This window comes from Idiotropiscis lumnitzeri, chromosome 2 (assembly GCF_059441095.1).
Source record: "Idiotropiscis lumnitzeri isolate Australia: NSW breed Sydney's pygmy pipehorse chromosome 2, RoL_Ilum_1.0, whole genome shotgun sequence".
Lineage (NCBI taxonomy): Eukaryota > Metazoa > Chordata > Actinopteri > Syngnathiformes > Syngnathidae > Idiotropiscis > Idiotropiscis lumnitzeri.
The window spans coordinates 24,733,120-24,759,180 of record NC_142392.1 but is presented as its reverse complement, the minus strand read 5'-3'; the positions used below and the strand labels follow the sequence as shown (position 1 = coordinate 24,759,180).

At 41.9% G+C, this 26,061-nt stretch overlaps 3 protein-coding genes across 3 annotated transcripts in view; all 3 read right to left on the bottom strand.

Annotated features, from left to right (window-relative positions):
- LOC148342055 (uncharacterized) overlaps positions 1-26,061 on the bottom strand; it is a 458,829-nt gene that overhangs the window by 139,359 nt on the left and 293,409 nt on the right. The window lies entirely within an intron of this gene.
- LOC148342070 (uncharacterized) lies at positions 13,013-17,070 on the bottom strand. The gene is made up of 2 exons (XM_088284477.1): positions 17,067-17,070; positions 13,013-15,658 (listed from the first exon to the last, which is right to left on the bottom strand). Exons 1-2 carry the CDS (start codon positions 17,068-17,070, stop codon positions 13,248-13,250), a joined length of 2,415 nt encoding a protein of 804 aa, XP_088140603.1. The 3' UTR covers positions 13,013-13,247.
- On the bottom strand, positions 19,972-21,550 carry LOC148342069 (uncharacterized). The gene has a single exon (XM_088284463.1). It carries the CDS (start codon positions 21,548-21,550, stop codon positions 20,813-20,815), a length of 738 nt encoding a protein of 245 aa, XP_088140589.1. The 3' UTR covers positions 19,972-20,812.

Below are 26,061 nucleotides of genomic sequence, written 5' to 3'. Positions count from 1 at the left end.
AAATCGTGTCCGGGGGAACCTGCTCTTCTTCGTCTACTCTCTTCTTCGTCCACTCTCCTCTTCGACGCACGCCGGCCGTCTAACCGCTTCAGCGCCCCCTTGTGCCGCTCGGCGAAACTACAATGCCCCCGAATATTTTTTAGACCCGCGAAGCACTGAACCCGCGAAAGGTGAACCGCGAAGTAGCGGGGTTTCACTGTATTTCATTTTGCATTTAGAGATACTTTCATCATGGGTAACGTATTTTCGCGACCATAAGGCGCACTTTAAAGTCCTAAATTTTCCCCAAAACAAATGAGGCGCCTTGTAATGTGACATGCCTATCATATAGACTGAGCAACTCACTCGACCATCGGGCATGTTCCCCTTGAGGTATTTCAGAGTGCATGGTAGCACACCCTGCTGGCCAAAATCTGAGACATCTGTGCTTCGATTTGACTTTGACATATACATTATGTGAATACGTTCGTTGGGTGATGGTGCAGGAGAAAGCTGGACAAAAGGGCAGCTGTCCCCGATGTTGTAGTCTGTCTTATCATTCATGTTATTGCAAGCAAGAAACATCACGGGTTTAGACAACAGACAAAAATAAAAACACACTGCCCAAAGCACACCACTCACAACCAGCCATCTGATTGGCAGATGCTCCCAGAATGCCTCAGTATTGTTTTTGTGTTGTTTTTATTTCTTTTGGGGATATGAATGGCATGAGAGATACATGTTTTGTGTAAATTTTATTTCTTTGTTTCATTGTTTGCTTGTAAGCTGTTCAGAGATATTTTTGGTTTTGATTTGAAACCGTGACTCAAAGGTGTGGTGACCAGTGAAATCCCTCCCCTCACGTCGTCGATTAGCTATGTTGCCATGACATCTCTCATTGATTTGGGCTGCCAGGATGGCCGAGTGGTCTAAGGCGCCGCGTTCAGGACCCAGTCTCCCCAGGAGGCCTGGGTTCGAATCTCGAATTTCCCCATTGTGGGACTAATAAAGGGCAAATTAAAAAAAAAAAAAAAAAAAAAATCTCTCATTGGTTTGTCGAGCCGCTACTGGCAGAAATCCCTTATTCGCATCTATTCTGGAGCCAGAAATTAGAAGAGATGTGACGTCAGTGACATTTAGTGGTGAAGGTTGTCGAAGCATTTATTTTTAACACGGGCGCCATTTTGAACAGACACACGTCAATGAAGGCGGCTTTATTTTCTTTCAAACTGCATCCTCCTTGATTGAGCACATTTTTGGCACAATCTGTGAGTACATATATAATTAAGCACATTTTTATGCAGTATGATTATTAGTTCAGCGGACATTCTTATTTTACAAGCTTTTTTGCTACCTTTAAGCTGCCAGTATTTTGTGTTTCCTTTTGTTGTGGTTGAATGTATCTTTAAATATTATTTCATCCAATAACAGTCAAGGTTAGCACATGTTTTGTGTGTTTGCATATATATATATATATATATATATATATATATATATATATTTAGATCTGTTTCCTTATCCACATATTTTCCTTGTCATTCTCTGCATTTGTTTGCAGTTCCACAAAAAGGACTTCCATAAAAACGTGACGTAAGACACTCACTCCTCTTTGTGTTTTTATTGGAAAATTGTTGAGCTCGTTGTTGTCAGATTCCGCTTACCCGGGGTCGGGGACCACATCGGGATCGTTGGTTCCCAAGTGCCGGCTCTCCGTCCAACGGGTCCGAGAGGGGTGGGGGTGGAAGCAGGTGAAGGGCGGCGGGGAAGAGGAAAAGAACGAGTCCCTTCGCCGCCGCGCACCCTTCCTCCGCCTCAAGCCCCACTATTTACTTTTTAAGCCGGTGTCGAGGCGAACTCGCCTAGGTTCGCTAACTGCCCTGTAATTATTATTGTTCTTTTTACATCTACGCGCGTAGATTTATAATCTTTTACGGAGCCAATCCGGTCTTCCGTCGCTCGCGGGGCCACCGAATCGGGAGCTCCGCGATCCGACCACTCCGTTTTTACGGCAGCTTCGCCTCAGTGAATCTGTTTGCATTTGTTATTGACCGAGTGGATTTTCGTTGCCCTTGTGAGGACCGCACGGATTTGTTTCTCAAAGCCGGAGTAAACTTTATTACTTTATTTTTATTTTTAGGTTGTCGGTACTTAGCCGTTCGCTCACGTATGTAAAGGGTCGAGTGGTGAGAATGAATCAAATCATAAGAATGACAGAGATAGTTTTTTAGAATCGAAAATCTTACAAGATTTATTTAGGAACACAAGGGATCGTGTGACATACATCCAGGAAGTGTTTTAACATCCGAACCCGCCAGTTGCGGGATACAGAAAGGACAAACCCGACGGCATCACAGAGTCCCCGCAGTCACAATCGGTGCGAGAAATAAGAAAGATTCCATCGAAGACGAGGAACAGATAGAAAAGAGGGGTTAAAAGATTTTTAAATCATCATATGTCAAGTCTGAATTTAAATAGTGAGCCTCCTGAGAGTGATCAGTTCCCGAAGAGCCCCAGGGTTCGAATTCTAGCGATAAGGCGAAATAAGAGGGGAAAAAACAGAAATAACTTTGGACAAAGTTATTTCTTCGGTTTCGTTACCTTATCGGGGTTAAGCCTTTTTAGTGGTGTCCAATCGATAGAGGAAAGGTAAAACCCATCCCGCCGAGGGACCAGAGTCCGGCCGGGGCGAGAGAAGGTGGAAAAAAGCCTAAGTCCCGAAAAAGGGGAAAAATGCACAAAAATAGAATCCTCCGTCAAAGTGTCCCCATGAAATGCGAAAAGAGAGCCCTTAGTGCCTCTCGGGCGAGGCTTACATAGTCCTGCTTTGCCTCAAAGTTTCCATGATTCATAGTCACGAGTGGATAGTCCCACTGACTCACAGCTAGTTTTTTTCCATTCCCTTACCACTAACCAGGGCGTTAACTTGTTTTTCTCTGATCCTCTCAGCTCACTAGTTAAACCCAACCAATGTAATACAATGCAGCTCAATACATTGGATACATAATACACATGTTGTTACATTCTCTCTTTGTAATCAACAGGTTATACACTTTTCCATTTCTTCTTCATCATGTGTCATCATCGGAAAGTAATAATGTACACAAGTGTTAGAATAATATGAAGAGGTTATTATACATTTGCCGTGATGCAGCTTATTTTAATATGTAGTGCATATAACATGTTGCAGTTTAATAGAGTGAACTATGCTGAGTGTTTACAGTCAGAGTGGAGGTACAGGAGGACACCTCTACTGCAGGGAGGTGTCTGCAATTGGCAGGGCGGCGGCACTTCTTCAGAAGTGAGGATGAAGTAAACAACATTGTGATGAGGCCTGATAGAAGAAGTTGGCATCAAAGTCTGAAGTAATCAACATCGTGCTGGGTCCTGATAGAGGAAGTTGACGTCAAAGTCAGCTGCGACTCACAGCGGCACGCCAACGATAAACCGGACTAAACCAGTTTTTAGTAGACGAACTGTACCACCCTCGAGTGTAATCTGATTTCTTGAAGTGTAATCTGATTCCCCGATGTTATAAAAGGGAATGTGTGAAAAGCATCAGGGAACAGAAGGAAGATGAAGTTGCCAAATAAACTTTGTTAACCTCTCTGTTTCCACTTGAGCTGAATGCCTCTCTTCTTTTAGCTACGACCCCTATATGTCAAATTGGCGAACCTGACAACAAGTAATGTTCATACACAAAGCAGTTTCAAAGCAAAACCATTTTATACATTATGGCTAAATATGTAACTTGATCATTCTTTCAAAAGTTGCATGTTTCTTATACAATACATGGTAAAAGCAATAATCATTCCAACATTAGAACAACTAGTCATCCTGACTAACTGTCTAACTATGCAGCGAGTCATCCGGCCCAACTAGGGTTTTCCCCTGTGAGTCACTCTGACTGGCTGTCTAAGTTAACTAGGGGTTTTCCCCCAATCCATTTGTGTTATGTGATTCATCGTAAGTCATGTGTTGAACATAGCAAGAGCATTTTGAGGCATTGACTTTGATATGTGTATGTTTTAACTATTTTTTATTAACAATAAGACCCCCATCTGAGCTGGCGTGCCGTCGGCACTGTCGCCATCTCGTGTCTATTCTTGAGAATTGTTTGTTAAGGCTAAATTTAGTGACCTTTCTACTCGGTCTTAGCCCAATTCATACTATATTACCTCCTATATGTTCTATCAATTTGCCTGACAACGCGCGTCACTCGACACTGTCTACACCATATTTTCAGTTCTACACATGGTCAGGGCAGAAGATTGAAAAGGTTTCCATATCAAGAGCGCAAGTGTGGATGTCCTACACACTACTCCAGCAGTATGTCCGACCGACATGAAATATCTAACTTGGAAAATAGGTCAGAATGTGGAGCTTCAAATGGGTCATCTTCACGTTATTCCAAGTCAAATGCAAAAAGAGCATCATCCTCGCATCGCTCTGCCAAATCAAATTCAAGCCAGATCGCAGCAGAAGCACGAGCAAAGGTGGAAGCTGGACGGAAAAAAAGCTGAATATGCAAAACTCCAAAATGACATGATGGTTCAACGCACGCAAATTGATGCAACACTGAACGCTCTTAAAGAAGAAGGCGAAGCTGAAGATGCACTGGCGACTGCAAAGGTGCTCGAAGCTGCTGCAGAAAACCAAAACGCTGAGAGTGATGCAGCTATTGGTCTCCTTTATCACCAGCGGATTTTAAGTAACGTACAAATGGCTCTATTAATGCGCACTTCAGCCATCGAATAAAAGATTAATATAATGATAAAAGAGAGACGGGAAATACTTTACAACCCCAACACGAAGACACCTTTGATGCCAATCGGCACGTGTTGCGGCACGTATTGCCACTTACCACACAAAGTTTCAAGCATCCTCAAACCACGCTCCAACAAATGTCTCCTCATGCCAACGACGATGATTTCACTCCCTACTTACCACAGGACATCAGCACAGCGAGTTCACCACACAAGGTCAGTGACAAGCACGCACTCAAGTCTACAGACGTCTCTGACCTAGTCGCTTTCCTCGCTCGACGCGACCTCCTCAACGCAGGGTTCACAGTGTTTGACAATCGTCCAGAGAACTATATGTCATGGAAATCTTCTTTCCACAATGCCCTTGAAGGCTTGAAGCTCAAACCTAGCGAGCAGCTGGATTTACTCACCAGGTGGCTTGGCGGGGAGTCCCTTGAACACGGTCTGAGGATCAGAGCGGTCCATGTCAGCGATCCAACAGCCGGACTCAACAAGCTATGGCAACGTTTGGATAAGGCTTATGGCTCTCCAGAGGTGATTGAGGCTTCATTGTTTCAACATCTGAAGGATTTACCAAAAAACACTACCAAAAATAACATCTTCAGGAGCTTGCAGACCTTCTCCTTGAGATAGAAGCCGCAAAGAATGAAGGTTACCTACCAGGTCTCAGTTTCCTTGACTCAGCTAGAGGCATAAACTCAATTGTGGAGAAACTTCCACATAATCTCCAATACACATGGGTTAGCCGAGGGACGGCATACAAGAAAGAGCAACTCGTCCTATATCCCCCTTTTTCATTTTTTGTTGATTTCGTGAATAGTCAAGCAGACATGAGAATGGATCCGAGTTTTTCCCTCCAAGGTTTCAGCACAGCGCCCTGCAAGGATGAGAAGCCTTCACCTAAGCTGTGGAAAGCTAAACTTCCTGTCTCAGCAAAAAAAAAAAAAAACAGAGGTTGAGGCCTCCAACTCCTCAGATGAAGACAACTCCCTCATAGACCCAGAGAAGAACGGCCCCCTTCACAAGAAACCACACTCTCTCAGGAAATGTAGGGGTTTCAGAATGAAGAGTTTGGAAGAAAGGAAGAGTTTCCTGAAAGAGCCTTATATATTTGCTTCAGATGTTGTATGTCAACAAGCCATAAAGCCAGGGACTGTAAGATTGACATTTGCTGCGCTGAGTGCAACAGTGACCACCACAGCCCTACATGACGGTCCACCTCCTTGGATGACAAGAGGACTCATCACTTCAGCAGGGGGCAATTGCGGGGAGGAAAATGAGAACTCGCCTGTAACTGCCTCCAGCTGCTCAGAGGTCTGCGGGGAGGGTTTAAGTGGAAGGTCATGCTCCAAAATGTGTCTGGTCATGGTGTATCCTAAAGGACATCCTGAACAGAAGAAGAGAATGTATGTGGTATTGGACAACCAGAGTAACAAGTCACTGGCCAAAGCCGCGATCTTTGACATGTTTAGCGTTCAAGGAATGGTCTGCCCCTACACGCTGAAAACATGCTCTGGCGTAACAGAGACCAGTGGAAAGAAGAGCCCCAGATTTTATGATAGAGTCTATGGACGGCGCAGTTTCCCTAGCACTGCCAACACTCATTGAGTGTAATCTGATACCAAATAACAGAGAGGAAATTCCAACTCACGAGGCTGTCATACATCATCACCATCTGAGAACAATTGCTTCCAAGATACCCCCTCTTGACCTTTCGACTGAAATCCTTCTGCTGCTGGGACGGGATATCATTTGAGTCCACAAAGTCCGCAGTCAATGCAATGGGCCACATTATGCACCATACGCCCAACGCCTTGATTTGGGATGGGTAATTATCGGAGATGTGTGCCTCAAGGGAGCCCACAAACCCATTGTGAACACTTTCAGGACCAGTATCCTGGAGAATGGTCGAGCCAGCTTCTTTACACCCTACGTGAACAGCATCTGTGCTAAAGAGAGGTTTGTCGGTGAACATCCCAAACAACTTCACAGAAGGTCAGCCCACGACAAGCTCAACAAGCAGATTTTTTGCCATCCCGTAGATGACCATAGACTGGCACTATCAGTTGAGGAGGAAATCTTCCTTCGCATCATGAGTGAACATTTCTCTAAGGATGAATGAAACAGCTGGGTGGCGCCACTTCCTTTCCGGTTTCCAAGACAGCGCTTGCCGAACAACAGGGAACAAGCACTCAACCGTCTTCTTTCACTTCGGCGTACCTTGAAGAAGAAACCAGAAATGAAGGGCCACTATGTGGAATTCATGAAACAGATGTTCTGTAATGGACATGCAGAAGTAGCCCCTCCTCTGAAAGATGATGAAGAATGCAGGTATCTGCCAAGCTTTGGTATCTACCATCCCCAGAAGCCAGGTCAAATCAGAGCAGTCTTCGACTCGAGTGCTCACTACAACAACACATCCCTTAACGATGTGCTACTTAGGGGCCCAGATCTGTACAACAGTTTGGTTGGTGTGCTTGTACGCTTCAGATCGGAACCCATTGCAATAATGGCTGATGTACAACAAATGTTCAACAGCTTTTTCGATGAAGATACGCATCATAATTACTTGCGCTTCCTGTGGTTTCACAACCATCAGATTGACAGGGACATTGTGGAGTTCTGTCACCAGCCGTTGCCATATATGGGCTGAAGAAGACGGCCGTGGAAGGAGAAGAGGAGTACCGAGCCCACGTGAGACTCTTCATTGAACGCCACTTTTATGTCGATGATGTTCTCAAGTCATTCTCCAGTGTGATGGAAGCAGTTGACGTGTTGGAGAGAGCCCAACACATGCTAGCTCAATCCATTCTACGATTGCACAAAATCACATCTAACAGCCCGGATGTCATGAGAGCGTTTCCAAATAAAGACCTTGCCAAGGAGCTGCAAGGGATTGAACTTGGGCAGGATTTCACTCCCATGCAACGCAGCCTGGGCCTTGGCTGGGACCTGTCAATGGACACATTCCAGTTTCGAGTGGACACCTGTTGGAGACCATTCACAAAACGTGGCGTGCTGTCTACTGTCAACAGTTTGTACAACCCTCTGGGATTCGCTGCACCCTTCAGCATTCAGGGTCAATCTTCACTCAGAGACATTACTCGGAATGTTGGCGACTGGGATGTACCACTCCCAAAAGAGAGTCATGAAAAGTGGCAAAAATGAAAAGATGCCTTGAAGGACTTACAAGAGCTGGAAATTCCAAGAATGTACACATCACGCCCTCTGTCTGCAGCTCTTAGACAAGTAATGTGTATTTTTTTGTGACGCTTCCACAAAAGCTATAGGTGCAGTTGCTTATCTGAAAGTGACAGATGTCAAGTGTCACAGCGAAGTAGGGTTCATCTTCGGGAAAGCAAAGCTTTCCCCCAAACCTGAGATCACAGTTCCACGACTCGAGCTCTGTGCCACTGTATTGACTGTGGAGATAGCAGATCTGCTCCAAGAGGAGTTGGACGTGGCTTTGGATGATGTCAAGTTATTCACCGATAGCAAAGTGGTGCTTGGCTACATCTACAATGAGGCAAGGCGGTTCTATGTTTATGTCCACAATCGTGTGCAGCGCATCAGAGGTTCCACTAAGGCAAATCAGTGGTGCTATGTGCACACCACCGACAACCCAGCTGATCATGCCATTCGTTCATTGCCGGCAGAGCAGCTGGCCTTTTCTACATGGCTAACGGAACCTACTTCCCTCACGACCAGAACAGAGAATCGATCCCCAGAAAAGACTTTCAGTCTTGTTAATCCTGGGTCAGATGTAGATTTATGGACAGAAGCCACCATGGTCCATTGGCCTTATCGGGGGAGGGGGGGGGGCAATGGGCGAGCGCTACGGGGATCAGTTCGTTCAGTGAATGTCGAGTTAAAGTGAACGTCAATAAATCCCGCAGTATTGGAACTTGCTGTAGTTGCATCCTCATTTGAAGTTTGAAAAACACAAAAACCTACGATATTTCGGCCGAAAATTGACAGCCGGAAGTTTTCTTACCTTCTGCGCATGTTTACAAGTGGAGACGAGTTTGTTCAAATCGGAACATTTCAGCTCGAATATTTTTAAGTAGACAATTCAGTTGTGAGTAAGGAAGGGAGTACAGTGAACCCCCGGTTATCACGGTTAATGGGGACCGAGACCACCCGCGAAAACTGAAAATCCGCGAAGTAGCGTCACACCTTCAAAAAAAAAAAAAAAAACACTGTGTATATATATATATACTTCGCACCTATATATATATATATATATATATATATATATATATATATATATATATATATATATATATTCTGGTAGAGAGAGAGAGAGTGAAATTCATGTTATAACAAAAAAACAAATATTATTAAAACTTATTATTTTTTTATTCCCCAGCCATTATTTTTGTATTTATTCAATTACTTCTTTTTGTATTTATTTAATTACTTCGACTTTTACCTGCTGGTATGCCGTCCGGTGTGCCCTGTGAATGTTATGATCCTCCAGCAGAACTGGAGGATTGAACAGGACTCTCCAAACGCAGACATGGGAAAAAAAGGTGGTGATACAAAGATAGTGTAGCGACTTTGTAAATGGTTCAAGGGTTCTGTGTTTTCCTCTTTTCTGTGGAGGCTGTGAAGGCAGCAGGGGAGTGAACTTTATGTTGTTGTCGTTGTGTTGCTCTCTCTCTGATCGGCGTGGTTGCGGCCAACAGCAGCCGTTTTTGGCTTAATAATAAAAGCGTTCGCTGATGGACAAATTGGCCTGATTTATTATACAACGTTACAATATTTATTATAATCACAATATAGCCAGTGTAATCAGCGCATCTCGCAGCAGCTGATGGCATGGCGCGAGACTATCGCTGGAGGAACGCCCACACAGCTGAAAAAACAAAAACACACGCGGCATGACAGGCACGGATCATGACAGTGAAATGAAAGGTGGCATTCTTCATTTATTTATTTATTCATTCATAACTGACAGCCTCGCTCTCCGCCGTTGCCCGGGCGGAAGGTGCTCCTATTCGGCTTAACTACCACACACGCCGGCCGGTCTCCTTCGGAGCTCACTCACGGTGTCCGATCGTGTCCGTCGCCACCAATCGTGTCAGGGGGAACCTGCTCTTCTTCGGCCACTCTCTTCTTCGTCCACTCTCCTCTTCGGCGCACGCCGACCGTCTAACCGCTTCAGCGCCCCCTTGTGCCGCTCGGCAAAACTACAATGCTCCCGAATATTTTTTAGACCCGCGAAGCACTGAACCCGCGAAAGGTGAACCGCGAAGTAGCGGGGGTTCACTGTAATATTTGATTATTGGCTGTTAATTCATTAGCTCCATGATGTGACCTGACATGGTGTCAGTGACTGTGTTCTGTTTATGCTATGAAACTTATGGAGGCAGCACCACAGGCACTGGTCTTAAAGGAATACACAAATTTCCCACACTCATAATTTACTCATGTGATTCCTCAATTAATAGGCTCTCCTGGATTTAAAATTGATAATCTGGATTGCTGTAATATCATTTTCCCAATTTAACATGCAGATTTGTTAATTATTAAAACTACAATTAACATTTTCAATAACTGCACTGGATGATACATTTGCTGTTGTGAGCAGGGTTTCATGGTTGATGATGAAATTAATTTATGCTTATCAGATTATATGTTTATTTACATTTATGGCGCACATTTTACAACCCTAAACATTTTATTCTTTGAGAAAAAAAAGTGTCACTTGCCCAAGTCGGGCAAGTAATTTGGCCACTCGGGCAAGGCAAATTTTAGTGGCACTTGCTCTATGGGCAAGCAGTTTTTAAAGTTAACCGCGAACCCTGGCAAGCTCTGTCCTTTCATTGATCCTGATCAAATCCTCAGAGTTGGAGGTCGGCTAGCGAGAGCCCAGATCACATCCGATGAGTTGCACCCTATACTTATTCCTAGCAGACGTCACGTTACTCAGCTGCTGATCCGACACTTCCACAAGAGAGTTTGTCACCAGGGCAGACATTTCACGGAAGGAGCCATAAGGGCAGCCGGATTCTGGATCGTTGGGGGAAAGAGAGCGATCAGTAGCTTCATCTTCAACTGTGTGACCTGCTGCGAGCGGCGAGGGAAACAGGAAGAACAGATCATGGCTGACTTGACTACCGACCGACTACGTACAGATCCACCCTTTACATATGTCGGCCTGGACGTGTTTGGCCCCGGGTTGGTGATGTTGCGAAAAACTAGAGGTGGTCAAGTCAATGCCAAAAGATGGGCAGTCATTTTTACCTGCATGTGTACGCGGGCGGTCCACATTGAGGTGATCGAGTCTATGGATACGTCATGCTTCATAAATTCGCTCAGGCGTTTTTTTTCGCCATTAGAAGCTCTGTGAAGCGGTTCCGATCGGACTATGGCACTAACTTTGTGAGTGCCTGCAGAGAGCTGCAGACCGACAAAAGCGGTTGCCACAACACACAAATCGATAACTATCATGCAGAACAGGAGTGCAAATGGAAGTTTAATCCCCCGCATGGCTCTCGCATGGGTGGAACATGGTTGGTGTTGTACGCCGTATCCTGCATGCCATGCTCCTTCAGCATGGCCATGCTAGGCTCACACACGAAGTTTTGGTGACTTTCATGGTTACTGCAATTATCAATGCAAGGCCCCTCACTTCTGTCTCCACGGATCCAGATCAGCCTGTAATACTCACTCCTGCTATGCTGCTGACCCAGAAGGTTGGCACACCGCATGTACCACCTGGCCAATTCAATGACGCGATCTCTTGAGGAGTCGATGGCAGCGAGTCCAGATCCTCGCTAACATGTTCTGGGATCGCTGGGAAAAGGAGTATATGAGTGGAATTCAGTTTCGTTGTATAGGGAGGACCAAGAAGCCGAACCTGCAGGAAGGAGATGTTCTTTTGAAGGTTGCTCAAATGAAGAGGAATGACTTGCCGGTCGGGCTACATAGAAAATGAGAAGTCAATGTCTCGACTTAACATACAATTGTTTGATGTGTTTCGCCTTAACTGACAATCGTATGTTATTTGTGTGAGTTGTGTTTACTTGTTAAATATTTGTGTCACTATTTTGTTCAATCTTAATGTTATGGAAAATTATTTAGCAAGTAAGGTTTTTGTTATTTATTGTGGCCACCTGCTTTTGAAGAAAGTGCCTTTCGCATCTTGTACTCGAGGATTCTTTGTGAAGCCAAAACAACACGACCTTGACTGATAAGTAGGCTCAACGCAGAAAAAGTATCTTTTTGTTTTAAGATTCCACAGTTCCTGTCAAATAAATCTTCATCTTCCTGTGTGCGTCAGTATCTTCCCACGCACTTCTCTCACTGAGATCACTCTGCAGACTGACCCAAAAGACAATTTATTTTCCAGACTATCTCATTGATCTTCCCTTACTGCTGAAAATTCCACAACAATCTGGGGTCAGACTTGGGATAGCTGAATATCCGCTGGTGAAATTCAGGGACGCTGGCGGGTGACCTCCAGAGTCCAATTAAGACAGCAGCAGCAACGAACTGCGTGATGCGGATCATCTCCTTCGGGGTGACAACCAGCGCTGACTCCAGTCGCCATCAGGTTGCCAACTCTTGACATTCCAAAACCTTTGAGAGAAACTGAGACTACTTGCATTTCTCTCTCTTGTTCTTCTCATAGTTGAACTTCTTGTTCAGTTTTTCACCTTTTCACACAGCGTAATGAAGGCCAGTTGAGCAAGTGGAACAAGTGTTTTTATTGATGATTGTGGAAGGCAACGATTTCATAAGCACCGTTTCTTCTCACACCTTTTCCATTAGGTACGATTAAAAAGACAACTGAAAAGCATAACGTTAACAAATGTTCCAGGCAAAGGCAATTAATTTTATTTACATGTTTGATATAAACACACACACACAAAAATCATCATCACTCAGACACATTGGTTATTCTGGCAATGATCACATCGGCTTAATGTCAATAAAAACTTAGCAAAATTTAATTTTGCATATTTTATTCAAAATCACATTTACATCTTACCACAAAGAATCGGTTCCTTCAGTTTTTTTGTCTTTTTTAAGCTTCAAGGACCGCTGCTATTCTCATAGGGCTGGGCGATAAACGGAAAATTTACTGTGACCGAAATTTAATATAATCATTTTTAATAATAATAATATTGCCTTTATTAGTCCCACAATGGGGAAATTCGAGGTTCGAACCCAGGCCTCCTGGGGAGACTGGGACCGGAACGCGGCGCCTTAGACCACTCGGCCATCCTGGCAGCCCATGTCGGTAAATTCGGTGTTTAAAAAAAAAAGAAGTCCTTTCTGTCTGCAGCTATGTTCATGCCCCTTTAAGACGGCTTGAGCGGCTGTAGTCACGTGACTCCACCCAGCTGAACGAGAAAGAAAACTGACAATGCGGTCGTTGCTGACGATTCAAATCCAGAAGCGACTGACACGGCTGAAGACGAAGTAACGTTAGTTGTTCCTGTTGTGCTTGTCCCGAAAAGAAATTTGACATCTGTCGACAAGAGTCGGGTTTCTTCAGGGTTTTTTTTGTCCTTTTTTTAAGCTTGAAGGATCGCTGCAACTCTCACCAGAACAATCGTGTCTCTCAGCACTCTGTTTAGTGAAGAATTTTTTAGCACAAACGCTGCAACTAAATGGCTTGTCTCCATTGTGTGTTCTTGTGTGGATTCGTAAATTTGACTTTCCAGAGAAGCGTCTCCCACAAACTGAGCAGGAAAAAGGTTTTCCCACACTGTGTGTTCTTCTATGTTTTGTTAAAGTTGACTTATCAGAGAAGCTTTTGCCACAAAGTGAGCAGGAAAAGGGGTTTTCTCCACTGTGTGTTCTTATATGTTCTGTTAAACTTGACTTTCGAGAGAAACTTTTACCGCAAACTGAGCAGGAAAAAGGTTTTTCTCCACTGTGCGTTCTTGTGTGCATTGTGAAATGGTATTTCACTGAGAAGCTTTTGCCACAAACTGAGCAGGAAAAAGGTTTTTCTCCACTGTGTGTTCTTGCGTGGCTTGTTAAATTAGACTTTTGAGAGAAACTTTTGCTACAAACTGAGCAGGAAAAGGGTTTTTCTCCACTGTGTGTTCTTGTATGTTTTGTTAATCGTGACTTAAGAGAAAAACTTTTACCACAAACTGAGCAAGAAAAAGGTTTTTCTCCACTGTGTGTTCTTGTGTGGATTGTTAAATTAGACTTTCGAGAGAAGCTTTTACCACAAATTGAGCAAGAAAAGGGTTTTTCCCCACTGTGTGTTCTTGTGTGGCTCGTTAAATGAGACTTTTGAGAGAAACTTTTGCTACAAACTGAGCAGGAAAATGGGTTTCCTCCACTGTGTGTTCTAATATGCTCTGTTAAACTTGACTTTCGAGAGAAACTCTTGCCACAAACAGAGCAGGAAAAAGGTTTTTCTCCACTGTGTGTTCTTGTGTGCATTCTTAAACTTGACATTCGAGAGAAACTCTTGCGACAAACTGAGCAGGAAAAATGTTTTTCTCCAGTGTGTGTTCTTATGTGTTTCATTGAACTTGACTTGAGAGAGAAATTCTTGCCACAAACTGAGCATGAAAAAGGTTTTTCTCCACTGTGTGTTCTTGTGTGGATTGTTAAATTAGACTTTCGAGAGAAGCTTTTACCACAAATTGAGCAAGAAAAGGGTTTTTCCCCACTGTGTGTTCTTGTGTGGCTCGTTAAATGAGACTTTTGAGAGAAACTTTTGCTACAAACTGAGCAGGAAAATGGGTTTCCTCCACTGTGTGTTCTAATATGCTCTGTTAAACTTGACTTTCGAGAGAAACTCTTGCCACAAACAGAGCAGGAAAAAGGTTTTTCTCCACTGTGTGTTCTTGTGTGCATTCTTAAACTTGACATTCGAGAGAAACTCTTGCGACAAACTGAGCAGGAAAAATGTTTTTCTCCAGTGTGTGTTCTTATGTGTTTCATTGAACTTGACTTGAGAGAGAAATTCTTGCCACAAACTGAGCATGAAAAAGGTTTTTCTCCACTGTGTGTTCTTGTGTGGATTGTTAAATTAGACTTTCGAGAGAAGCTTTTACCACAAATTGAGCAAGAAAAGGGTTTTTCCCCACTGTGTGTTCTTGTGTGGCTCGTTAAATGAGACTTTTGAGAGAAACTTTTGCTACAAACTGAGCAGGAAAATGGGTTTCCTCCACTGTGTGTTCTAATATGCTCTGTTAAACTTGACTTTCGAGAGAAACTCTTGCCACAAACTGAGCAGGAAAAAGGTTTTTCTCCACTGTGTGTTCTTGTGTGCATTCTTAAACTTGACATTCGAGAGAAACTCTTGCCACAAACTGAGCAGGAAAAATGTTTTTCTCCAGTGTGTGTTCTTATGTGTTTCATTGAACTTGACTTGAGAGAGAAATTCTTGCCACAAACTGAGCATGAAAAAGGTTTTTCTCCACTATGTGTTCTTGTGTGGATCGTTAAATTAGACTTCCGAGAGAAGGTTTTGCCACAAACTGAACAGGAAAAGGGTTTTTCTCCACTGTGTGTTCTTGTGTGCCGTTTTAAAGACGACTTTGAAGTTAATGATTTCCCACAGTGAGGACATACCCAACAGTCAGTGTGACATGCCCTTTCACCTTTGGCTTGCCCATCAACATTGTCATGGTCATGGTCAACATCATCATCAGAATCGTCATCATCATCATGAAAACAGCGTGATGATGTCTCCTCACTATGTGCTTGTGTTGGCCCCCAGTGATTAGCATCACCTTCTGTTGTCATGTGATGACTTGAACTGATGCTTGTAGGCTCCGCCCCTTTGTTGTCCTCACCCTCACCCTTGTTTTCATCTTCAGTCTTTATAGGGACATCGTTCACCGGTGACTTGTTGATCTCCTCCTCCTCCTTGTTTTTGATGCGAGTCAAGTCTGGCTCCTCTTTCACAGAACGGAGATCGTTTTCACTGACGTCTGCAAGACACAAAAAGACAAACACACATTTGGTCTGGTCAAGTCAAACCTCATGCGGCGACTTTGTCTTATATTGTTTCGACAGTGCTACCTTGAATTGTGCCTGCCGCACACGGAGCAATGCGTGCGACCCCGATTTGGACCAGACCATGGGGGCATTTCACAAAATTACGTCCTACGATGTAAACCTCCCTTTCGCAGCACAACAACAGTGATAAACGAGCAATTAAAAAGGAACCACTTGGTGGCTGATGCCCGATTTCATTCCTGACATAGTCACAGACGTTTCTGGAAGGGAGCTGAAGTTAGCACACACAGGCTATCGTGTGCGTCTGATGGAACACCTGTTGTGGGACCCTAACTTATTGATGGGGACCACTGGGGGCCATCGCAACATAATGTCATTGATAAAATAGGAATCGTTCAAGTGAAATATGTTTACAAGTATTTCATTTTGCATTAAGAGATAGTGGGTACCGTGTTTTCATGACCATAAGGCGCACTTTAAAGTCCTAAATCAGAGTTCCTCAATCCTGTTCCTCGAGGGCCGGTGTCCCTGCAGGTTTTCCATCTCCCCCTGCTGCAACACAGCTGATTCAAATGATCCGATAATCAACAAGGTCTGCAGAAGCTAGAAAATGATCGTTCAGGTGTGTTGCACCAGGGAGAGGTGGAAAATGGACAGGACACTGGCCCTCGAGGAACAGGATTGAAGACCCCTGTCCTAAATCTTCCCCAAAACAAACTAGGCTTCTTGTAATGCGACTCGCCTATTATATGGACTGAGCAACTCGCTCGACCATCGGGCATGTTCCCCTTGAGGTATTTCAGAGTGCATGTTAGCACACCCTGCCGGCCAAAATCTGAGACATCTTTGCTTCAAATTGACTGTGACATATATATTTGGTGAATACGGTGTTTGGAGATGGTGCAGGAGAAAGCTGGACAAAATGGCAGCTGTCCACAGTGTCTTAGTCTGTCTTATCATTAATGTTATTGCAAGCAAGATACATCACAGGTTTAAACAACAGACTGCAAAAAAATAAATAAAAACACATGGCCCAAAGCACACCACTCACATCTCTCTAACCAGCCATCTGATTGGCTGAGGCTCCCAGAATGCATCAGTACTGTTTGTTGTTTTTATTTCTTATGGGGATATGAATGGCATGAGAGATACATGTTTTGTATATATATATATATATATATATATATATATACATATATATATATATATATATATATATATATATATATATATCCACTTGTTTTCCTTGTCATTCTCTGTATTTGTTTGCAGTTTCACAAAAAGGACTTCCAGAAAAACATGAAGGAAGACCTCTTTACGCTTTGTGTTTTTTTTGGAAAATTGTTTAGCTCACTGTCTACACCATATTTTCAGTTCTACACATGGTCAGGGCAGAAGAGTGTCAGTGCTAGCATGCCCGAGTTCGTATGCGCGATGCATTAAATGTATTTTAAATGTTTGGATGAGGTGAAGTACGCACATATTCACACAACTGTGCAAGGCCACCCGAGGTTCATTGACTCTCACCCGACCAAGCCACGACAAAGTGAAAAAATAAATAATACCAATCCGTAATTTTTTTTTTCTTATTAGTGTTTTATCCACTAGAATTGATCAACCACCATTAATAATTTCGCCACAGTGTATACATTTTTTTAGAGTCAGGTAGAATTCCTTCAATAAGGAATTGCTTTAACGAGATATAAAAACTAGAAAATGTAAAATGTTAAATAATCAGTTCGAATTTTAAACTGGGGGGAAAAACACAGTTTACCCCCCACTATTGTTTTTTCTTTGGCATTTATTTTCTGCACTGATTTCATTTGGCATCAACAAATGTTCAGCAAACCGGCAAGTAAAAGGCAATATTTAAAAATAAAACGGCAATGACCTTGAACGATTTCCACAAACAAATTGATATTGTGATGCATGTTGCTTACGATAGAAAGTCGTTCTTTACAAAGCAAATGAGAGTAAAACGTAGACAAACCTGCTTTGTGTAGCACAACACGAGGCTGCTTGCAAACTTCGCCCAGCAGTTGAAGATGTTGCTCGTTCTCTTCTTTTATTCCACAAAGTTCCTCTTTGTACTTGGGTGTCGTTCTAGCACACATTTTCAAACGTCAATCTCAACAAATCCGCACTTGGTCTTTGCTTGGCGATAACTCGTGAGCTTCTCTTTGTTCGACGAGACAAATGAAAGATGGCGTCGTTTCTTTTCCATCGAGAAAATGACTGAATGGATCTCCTTCGTGAAAACCGCAGTTTGTTCAGCACGAAAGCGGAAGAACAACACACCCCGCTGTGATATGATTGGCTGCTGGCTGTGTCGAGCACTGTCACCAACTCACCGACAGATGTCGCCATTTGCGATGCAAATCATTGTTATCTTCTTCTCAACATAGAAAAAAAACGTACGATTTAAACCGTATGCATATGACCAAACATTTTAGTTCCCAAATATGAACTTGACAGATGTATTGAATTTTACTTTTGTTGCTGGTTTTGTTTTCACATCTGACACCATGTTGTTGGTTGGATAGTATTCCAAATGTATTTCCCTATTATTAACAGTTGGGATGATAAAGTGAAACTTTATGACATGTTTGCACCTTTGCCTTTTTTCAGGGTTTTTCGCCAGCGACGTGGTTGCGTCTTTTAAAATCACTGTTTTATTCTCTAAATGTTAGTGTTAAAGAATGATTTCAGTGTTTATAACTTAAATAACTTAAATATGTCATTATTCATTTCAGTATTCATTAAACTACGGTGATTATTTATTTCTAGATTCATTGAACTATTTTAGTAATAATTTCATATTCAATGTTTAATCGTTACTGTCGTTACTTTTTAAATATTTGTGTCACTATTTTTTTCAATCTTAATGTTCTGGAAAATTATTTTGCATTAAGGTTTTTGTTATTTATTGTGGCCACCTGCTTTTGAAGAAAGTGCCTTTCGCTTCTTGTACTCGAGGATTCTTTGTGAAGCCAAAACAACACGAACTTGACTGATAAGTAGGCTCAACGCAGAAAAAATATCTTTTTGTTTTAAGATTACAAAGTTCCTGTCAAATAAATTTTCATCTTCCTGTGTGCATCAGTATCTTCCCAGCACTTCTCCCACTGAGATCACTCTGCAGACTGACCCAAAGGACAATTTATTTTCCAGACTATCTCATTGATCTTCCCTAACTGCTGAAAATTCCCCAACAATCTGGGGTCAGACGTGGGATAGCTGAAGATCCGCCGGTGAAATTCAGGGAAGCTGGCAGGTGACCTCCAGGGTCCAATTCAGACAGCAGCAGCAACAAAGTGCGTGATGCGAATCATCTCGTCCATGGTGACAAATAAACGCTGACTCCAGTCGCCATCAAGTTGCCAACTCCTGACATTCCAAAACCTTTGAGAGAAACGGAGACCACTTGCGTTTCTCTGTCTTGTTCTTTTTATAGTTCAACTTCTAGTTCTGTTTTTCACCTTTTCACAGCGTAATGAAGGCCAGTTGAGCAAGTGGAACAAGTGATTTTATTGATGATTGTGGAAGGCACCGATTTCATGAGCACCGTTTCTTCTCACACCTTTTCCATTAGGTGCGATTAAAAAGACAACTGAAAAGCATAATGTTAAAAAATGTTATTCCAGGCAAAGGCAAATAATTTTATTTACATCTTGATGTAAAATCACCAAAAAAATAATCATCACTCAGACATATAGGTTATTCTGGCACTGATCACATTGGCTTAATGTCAATAAAAAAGCTTTGCAAAATTAAATTTATCATATTTTATTCAAAATCACATTTGCATCTTACCACAAAGAGTCGGTTCCTTCAGTTTTTTTTGTCCTTTTTTTTAAGCTTCAAGGATCGCTGCTATTCTCGTAGGGCTGGACGATAAACCGAAACTTTACTGTTACCGAAATTTAATACAATAATTTTGCCCATGTCGGAAAATTCAGTGTTTAAAAAAAAAAAAGAAAAGTCTTTTTAGTCATGTGACTCCACCCAGCTGAACTAGAAAGAAAACTGACGACGTGGTCGTTGCTGGCGATTCAAATCCCGAAGCGGCTGACACGGCTGAAGCCGAAGTAACGTTAGTTGAAGTTGTTCCTGTTGTGCTTGTCCCGAAAAGAAATTCGACATCTGTCGTTTGGAAATGTTTTGGGTTCCATAAAGACGATGTTTGAAGCAAAAGAACATGAACTACAAAGTGCGTCGTAAACACCTGAAACAGCGCGTCCAACCTTTTCTTTTTCACCTCCCACAACACAACCATGCTGTTGACTTGGAGCTTGTGCTAAAAGTTCAAAGTGAGAAGCAAGGTTGGACAAGTGACAACAGCCCATAACGGAGGCGACACCATACGAGAGAACGTCTCAGAGGTGGACGCGATAGCTTAGCACATAGCTAAAGCTATAGCTCCTCTCGTTATAGTGGAGCGCATAGGATTTAAACGCCTCATGAAAGTAGCCGACAACAGGTCAAAAATATTTGCCGCAAGCAGCACATCCCAATATGGACAACATCGGGACGGGAGCGGAGACATGTCAAGCATTTTGCATCCACATCCGACTTGTGGTCGAGTCGCAACATGGATCCCTGTTTGAGCCTGACTGTGCATGACGTAGACGACAAGTGGCGACTGCGCACCGGAGTACTCGAGACGGCATTTTCCTGATGAAGCACACTTGTTTATTTGGCATTGGCAATCCATTGACATTTTTTTTCATTTTATTTTGCATTTTGTTTACGGGCGACTAGCTCCTTTGCACATGGCATTATTTATATTGTTTTCAACATACCTTTACATAAATCTAGGCCTTTGCAAATGGCATTACAGCATCTCGGCACAATCTATTTGCAGAAAAAGATTTTGTGAGAGGTACCCTTTTTCTCCTGTTCTTTGTGACATTGTTCAAATCATGCAAAGCAAGATATTTGGAATGTTTATACAAATGGTTTTTGTACTATTATTTTTCATTGAAAGTGATGTGTACCAGTTGGTCAATAAAAAAAACTGTTAATATGCATTTCCTGCATTTATTTTGATTTTGGTCCTCAGGGGGAATTTATCGTGCATTGATCATTACCGAGGAAAAATTGCTCAATTTATCGCAATATTGATTTTAGGTCATATCGCCCAGCCCTATATTCTCACCATCACAATCGTGTCTCGCAGCATGCTGTTTAGTGGCGAATTTTTTAGCACAAACGCTGCAACTGAATGGCTTGTCTCCATTGTGTGTTCTTGTGTGGCTTTGTAAATGTGACTTTTCAGAGAAGCATTTTCCACAAACTGAGCAGGAAAAAGGTTTTTCTCCACTGTGTGTTCTTGTGTGATTTCTTAAATAAGACTTTTGAGAGAAGCATTTTCCACAAAATGAGCAGGAAAAAGGTTTTTCTCCACTGTGAGTTCTTGTGTGCCTTGTTAAAGTTGACTTATGAGAGAAGCTTCTGCCACAAACTGAGCAGGAAAAAGATTTTTCCCCACTGTGTGTTCTTGTGTGGCTTGTTAAATGAGCCTTTTGGGAGAAGCTTTTACCACAAACTAAGCAAGAAGGAGGTTCTGCAGTGTGTGTTCTTGTATGTTCTGTGAATCTGGACTTTAGAGAAAATCTTTTACCACAAACTGAGCAAGAAAAAGGGTTTTCTCCACTATGTGTTGTTGCGTGTTTTCTTAAATTAGACTTTCCAGAGAAGCTTTTGCCACAAACTGAGCAGGAAAAGGGTTTTTCTCCAGTGTGTGTTCTTGTGTGTTCTGTTAAATTTCCCCTTTCAGAGAAGCATTTTCCACAAACTGAGCAGGAAAAAGGTTTTTCTCCAGTGTGTGTTCTTGTGTGGATTGTAAACGTTGACTTATGCATGAAGCTTTTGCCACAAACCGAGCAAGAAAACTGTTTTTCACCACTGTGTGTTTTTCTGTGCCCTTTTAAAGACAGCTTTGAAGTGAATGAGTCAGTGTGACATGCCCTTTCACCTTGAGCTTGCCCATCATCATCATCATCATCATCATCATCATCATCATCGTCATGAGCGTCTGATGATGTGTCCTCATTTTGTGCTTGTGATGGCCCCCATTGGTCTTCATCACCTTCTGTTGTCACGTGATGACTTGAGCTGCTGCTTGGAGGCTCCGCCCCTCTGTTGTCCTCACTCTCATCCTTGTTTTCATCTTCAGTCTTTATAGGGAGAACGTTAACTGGTGACTTGTTGATCTCCTCCTCCTCCTTTTTGATGTGAGTCAAGTCTGGCTCCTCTTTCACAGAACGGAGATCGTATTCACTGACGTCTGCAGTACACAAAAAGACAAACATACATTTGGTTTCGTCAAGTCAAACCTCGTGCATCGACTTTGTCTTCTTTTGTTTCTACCGTGCTACCTTGACTTGTGCCTGCCGCATTAATGTTGTGATGCATGCAATGCGTGTGACCCCAAATTGGACCGGACCATGGGGGCATTTCACAAAATTACGGCCAACGATGTAAACCTGCCTTTCCTAGCAGCACAACAGTGATAAACGAGCATTTAAAAAGGAAGCACGTTGCGGCTGAGGCCCGATTTCATTCCTGACATAGTCACAGACGTTTCTGGAAGCTAGCTGAAGTTAGCACACACAGGCTATTGTGTGCGTCTGATGGAACACCTGTTGTGGGACCCAAACATATTGATGGGGCCACTGGGGGCCATCACAACATAATGTCATTGATAGAATAGAAATCCTTCAAGCGAAATATGTTTCCAAGTATTTCATTTTGCATTTATGGATAGTTTCATCGTGGGTACTTTTTGCTTTCATTATAATCTGGATCCCTAAAAGAATTAAAGGGGCCCTGGCATCAGAGTCGCTATTTATTGCATGATTTACGTTTGGTTTTTTTTTTGTTTGGTTTTTTTTTTGCCCAAAATGACATTTAGCCTGCTAGTACGTTCCAACATTCCCCTTTTTACTTTTTTATAAAATTTCTGTTTCTAAATAAATTTTAAAACAAAATTAACGTTTGAAGAGTCAAAATCCCTACACATAAATTAAGCAACAACACTTTCACTTTGACATATTTTAATAACGTATATTTTAAAGTTATCCAATATGTATTAAAAATAGACTAAGATACACCATAATATTATTAGACTTCACTGAATTATTTTGTAACTGCAATGACGCTTAACAGCCATAGGGTGTCAGTAATGAGTAACAAAGTAACAACAACTCCCATTGTTCCGTCATCATTTTCATTTGCAAAAATTACCAGGAACTATGAGTTGCGGTGGAGATGCAAACCACCTGGGCCACAGGAACTTTATTACCAGGAACTAAATATTCCTGTACTTGTAGGTAGAAAAGGGGGTTGTGACGTTCTCCATTTTTCAGCCCATAGTAAGCCAAAGATGCAGATGCATTCCTTGCAGCATGCGCTTGTTCACCGATGAGATCCGTGCAACCTTGGATGGATGCATTCAATGTATTTTAAATGTTTGGATGAGGTGAAACTACGCACATGTGTACAAAACTGTGCAGGGCCACCCGAGGTTCTTTGACTCTCACCCGACCAAGACAGTACAAAGTTCATAAACAAATAAGACCAATACGTACTTGATTTAAAAAAAAAAAAAAAAACTTAATATTTTGTGTTTTATCCACTAAAATTGATCAACCGCCATTGATGTTTTCGCCGCAGTGTGCACATTTTGTAGAGTTAGGCAGAATTCCTTCCGTAAGGAATTGCTTGAACAAGATATAAAAACGAGAAAATTGAAAATGTAAAATAATCAGTTCAAATTTTATTTAAAAAAAACATGGAGTTTACCCCCCACTATTGGTTATTCTTTGGCATTTATTTTCTGCACTGATTTTATTTGCAATATTTAAAAATAAAACGGCAATAACCTTGAACGCATTTCCCCAAACAACTTAATGTTGTGATGCATATTTTTAACGATAGAAAGTCGTTCTTTACAAAGCAAATGAGAGTAAGACGTGTACAAACCTGCTTTGAGTGGCACAACACGAGGCTGGTTGCAAACTTCGTCCAGCAGTTGAAGATGTTGCTCGTTCTCTTCTTTTATTCCACAAAGTTTCTCTTTGTACTTGGGTGTCGTTCTTGCACACATTTTCAAATGATAATTCCAAAAAATCTGCACTTGATCTCTGCTTGTCGATGAGTCGTTAGCGGCTAGCTAGCTAACAAGCTAAGCTAACTACACCGAAAAGCATCAACGCGCGAAGATGAGGTTATCGGGACACAAAGACTTAATGAATTATGTCGTAGTCCTTTAGAGCAGCACTGGAAATCCTGCGAGAAAATTACAGTCAGTTCCACACTAAATCAGAAGAATTTAGCGGTGTTTGTTTTTATTTCGGCGTGGACGGGTCGGTGCATGTGGTCGAAGTCCTTTTTTTTTTTTTTTAACTTTATTGAACACTTTGAATAGACAGTACTACAGTATCACAAGATCAGTTCAGGTATTGAACGAACATATACATTTTTCATCCTTAAATAGAATTCACAACAAAGGATAATGAATGTAGAAAAAAAATTATATTATAAAATAAAAATACACAGTAAAACAGGAACAATGTCTCTGGATATGTAATTAAGGCTTTGAAAGGAAAAAGGCACTCAAAAATGTCAATATCTTGTTGCTTTTCTTGTTGTTAATTAATTTAATCGAATTAAATATGGATTTCAACTCTATCAGGAAAGGCATAAATCTGGGAGAGGATCTTGAGAATTTCTGTTTGTGGATAAAAAAAAATTTGCATCAACAATGATTAAATTAATTAAGTATGCAAAATTGTTATCGTTTGGGTTACTATAATCGCAAACAATATCCTTCAGATTAAGAACACAGGGGGTTTCAGATGGTTTAAAGAAATGAAACGTTAAATCAGCCCAAAATTGCTTTGTGATCATACAGTCAAAGAATAAATGAGATATTGTTTCAGTTTCATTCCCACAGAAAGAGCAAATATTGCTAATATCAATAAATTTGGAAATTAAGGAATTAACCGGATATATATTATGTAAGATATTAAAATGTATCACCTTGGCTTTATTAGTAATACAGTGGTCGAAGTCCTTCGGAAGCTGCGCGCTTTCTAATGACGTCATGCTTTAAGCACGTATTTTTCAAATATATTTCTTTGCCTCTGTGTTTGTTTTTTAACACTGGCTGGTCTATTTTAATATATATTTTATATAATATTTTAATTCGGTTGATTAAAAAAAACTAAATTAACGCCACATTGGCGCGTCAGCTCTGACGTCACTTCCGCCTATGCCCCGAGAAGCCGCTGCTGGAACAGCAGTGGGACGTTCAAGTTTCTCCTACCGAACTTGCAACAATGCTGTGGTTCAATTGGGCTGCAAGATTGTATGAATATAATGTCTGCATATACTAGCAGTGCTTCTCAAATATTTCACGCCCGCCCCTACCAAGAAAAAAAAGATTCGCGCCACCCCACCACCATTTTTTTCTGTCTTTTTATATTGATGTTAGATTGTCAATAAAATATCCCTTAACTAAACTAAATTGACAAGAAATACAATTTTGAGAACGATTATCGCAAGCATCTCGAAACTCAGTACTCTGTTGTCCAAATATTGATGAGATGATAAATATTTACGAATATTTGTTTATGTTAAAAAAACTTTATTAACATTAACAAACCAAACACAGTTATTAATACGTACAAAATAGAGAAAAGACAAAAAGAAGAGCAAGGGCGATTTTAAACAAAAATTCTACATAAATTACAAAGCAACAGCTTTAGTATGTATACGCGACATTTTTATTTTTTTTTCATTTATGGTTACTATGTGGCAGTCGGATGAACACACACGTCTGACTGGAAACTCGCATTTATTTGAAGACTAGCAACAACAGAATAATGCACAATCATAAATTTGCACCAAAAAACATTTTCATGAACACGCCCCCAAGCACTATGCCTGCTGGGTGAGAGGCATAGTCCTAATGTCTGCCACACAGAGGACAGCAGGGCCGCCGCCACGCATCACTACTTCAAGTTTAAGAGCCGTACTCACCGTCTTGCGGTTGCGGGTGTCATGATCATCGGACTGGTCGGCAGCCATTTCTGAAAAATCAACCCCGAGCTGGACTGGACATATGATGGCGCGCGATAATCACTCAGCTACAGGGTTACATTTACCAGCCACGTGCCCAATGTCTGTCGTAAACTCAGAAATGGCCGCTAAGTGCTGTTGCTGGCGGGCCGACCAGAGTTCAGTGACCTTCGACATTGCCAATGTAAGTGGCTTATGAGCCACATAAGCCTTGAAACGGCATCCTTCAAGAAGGAAACGAAAGTGGCGCGTCACAAGGTACAATAACAACAACTTTCGGTCAAAAACG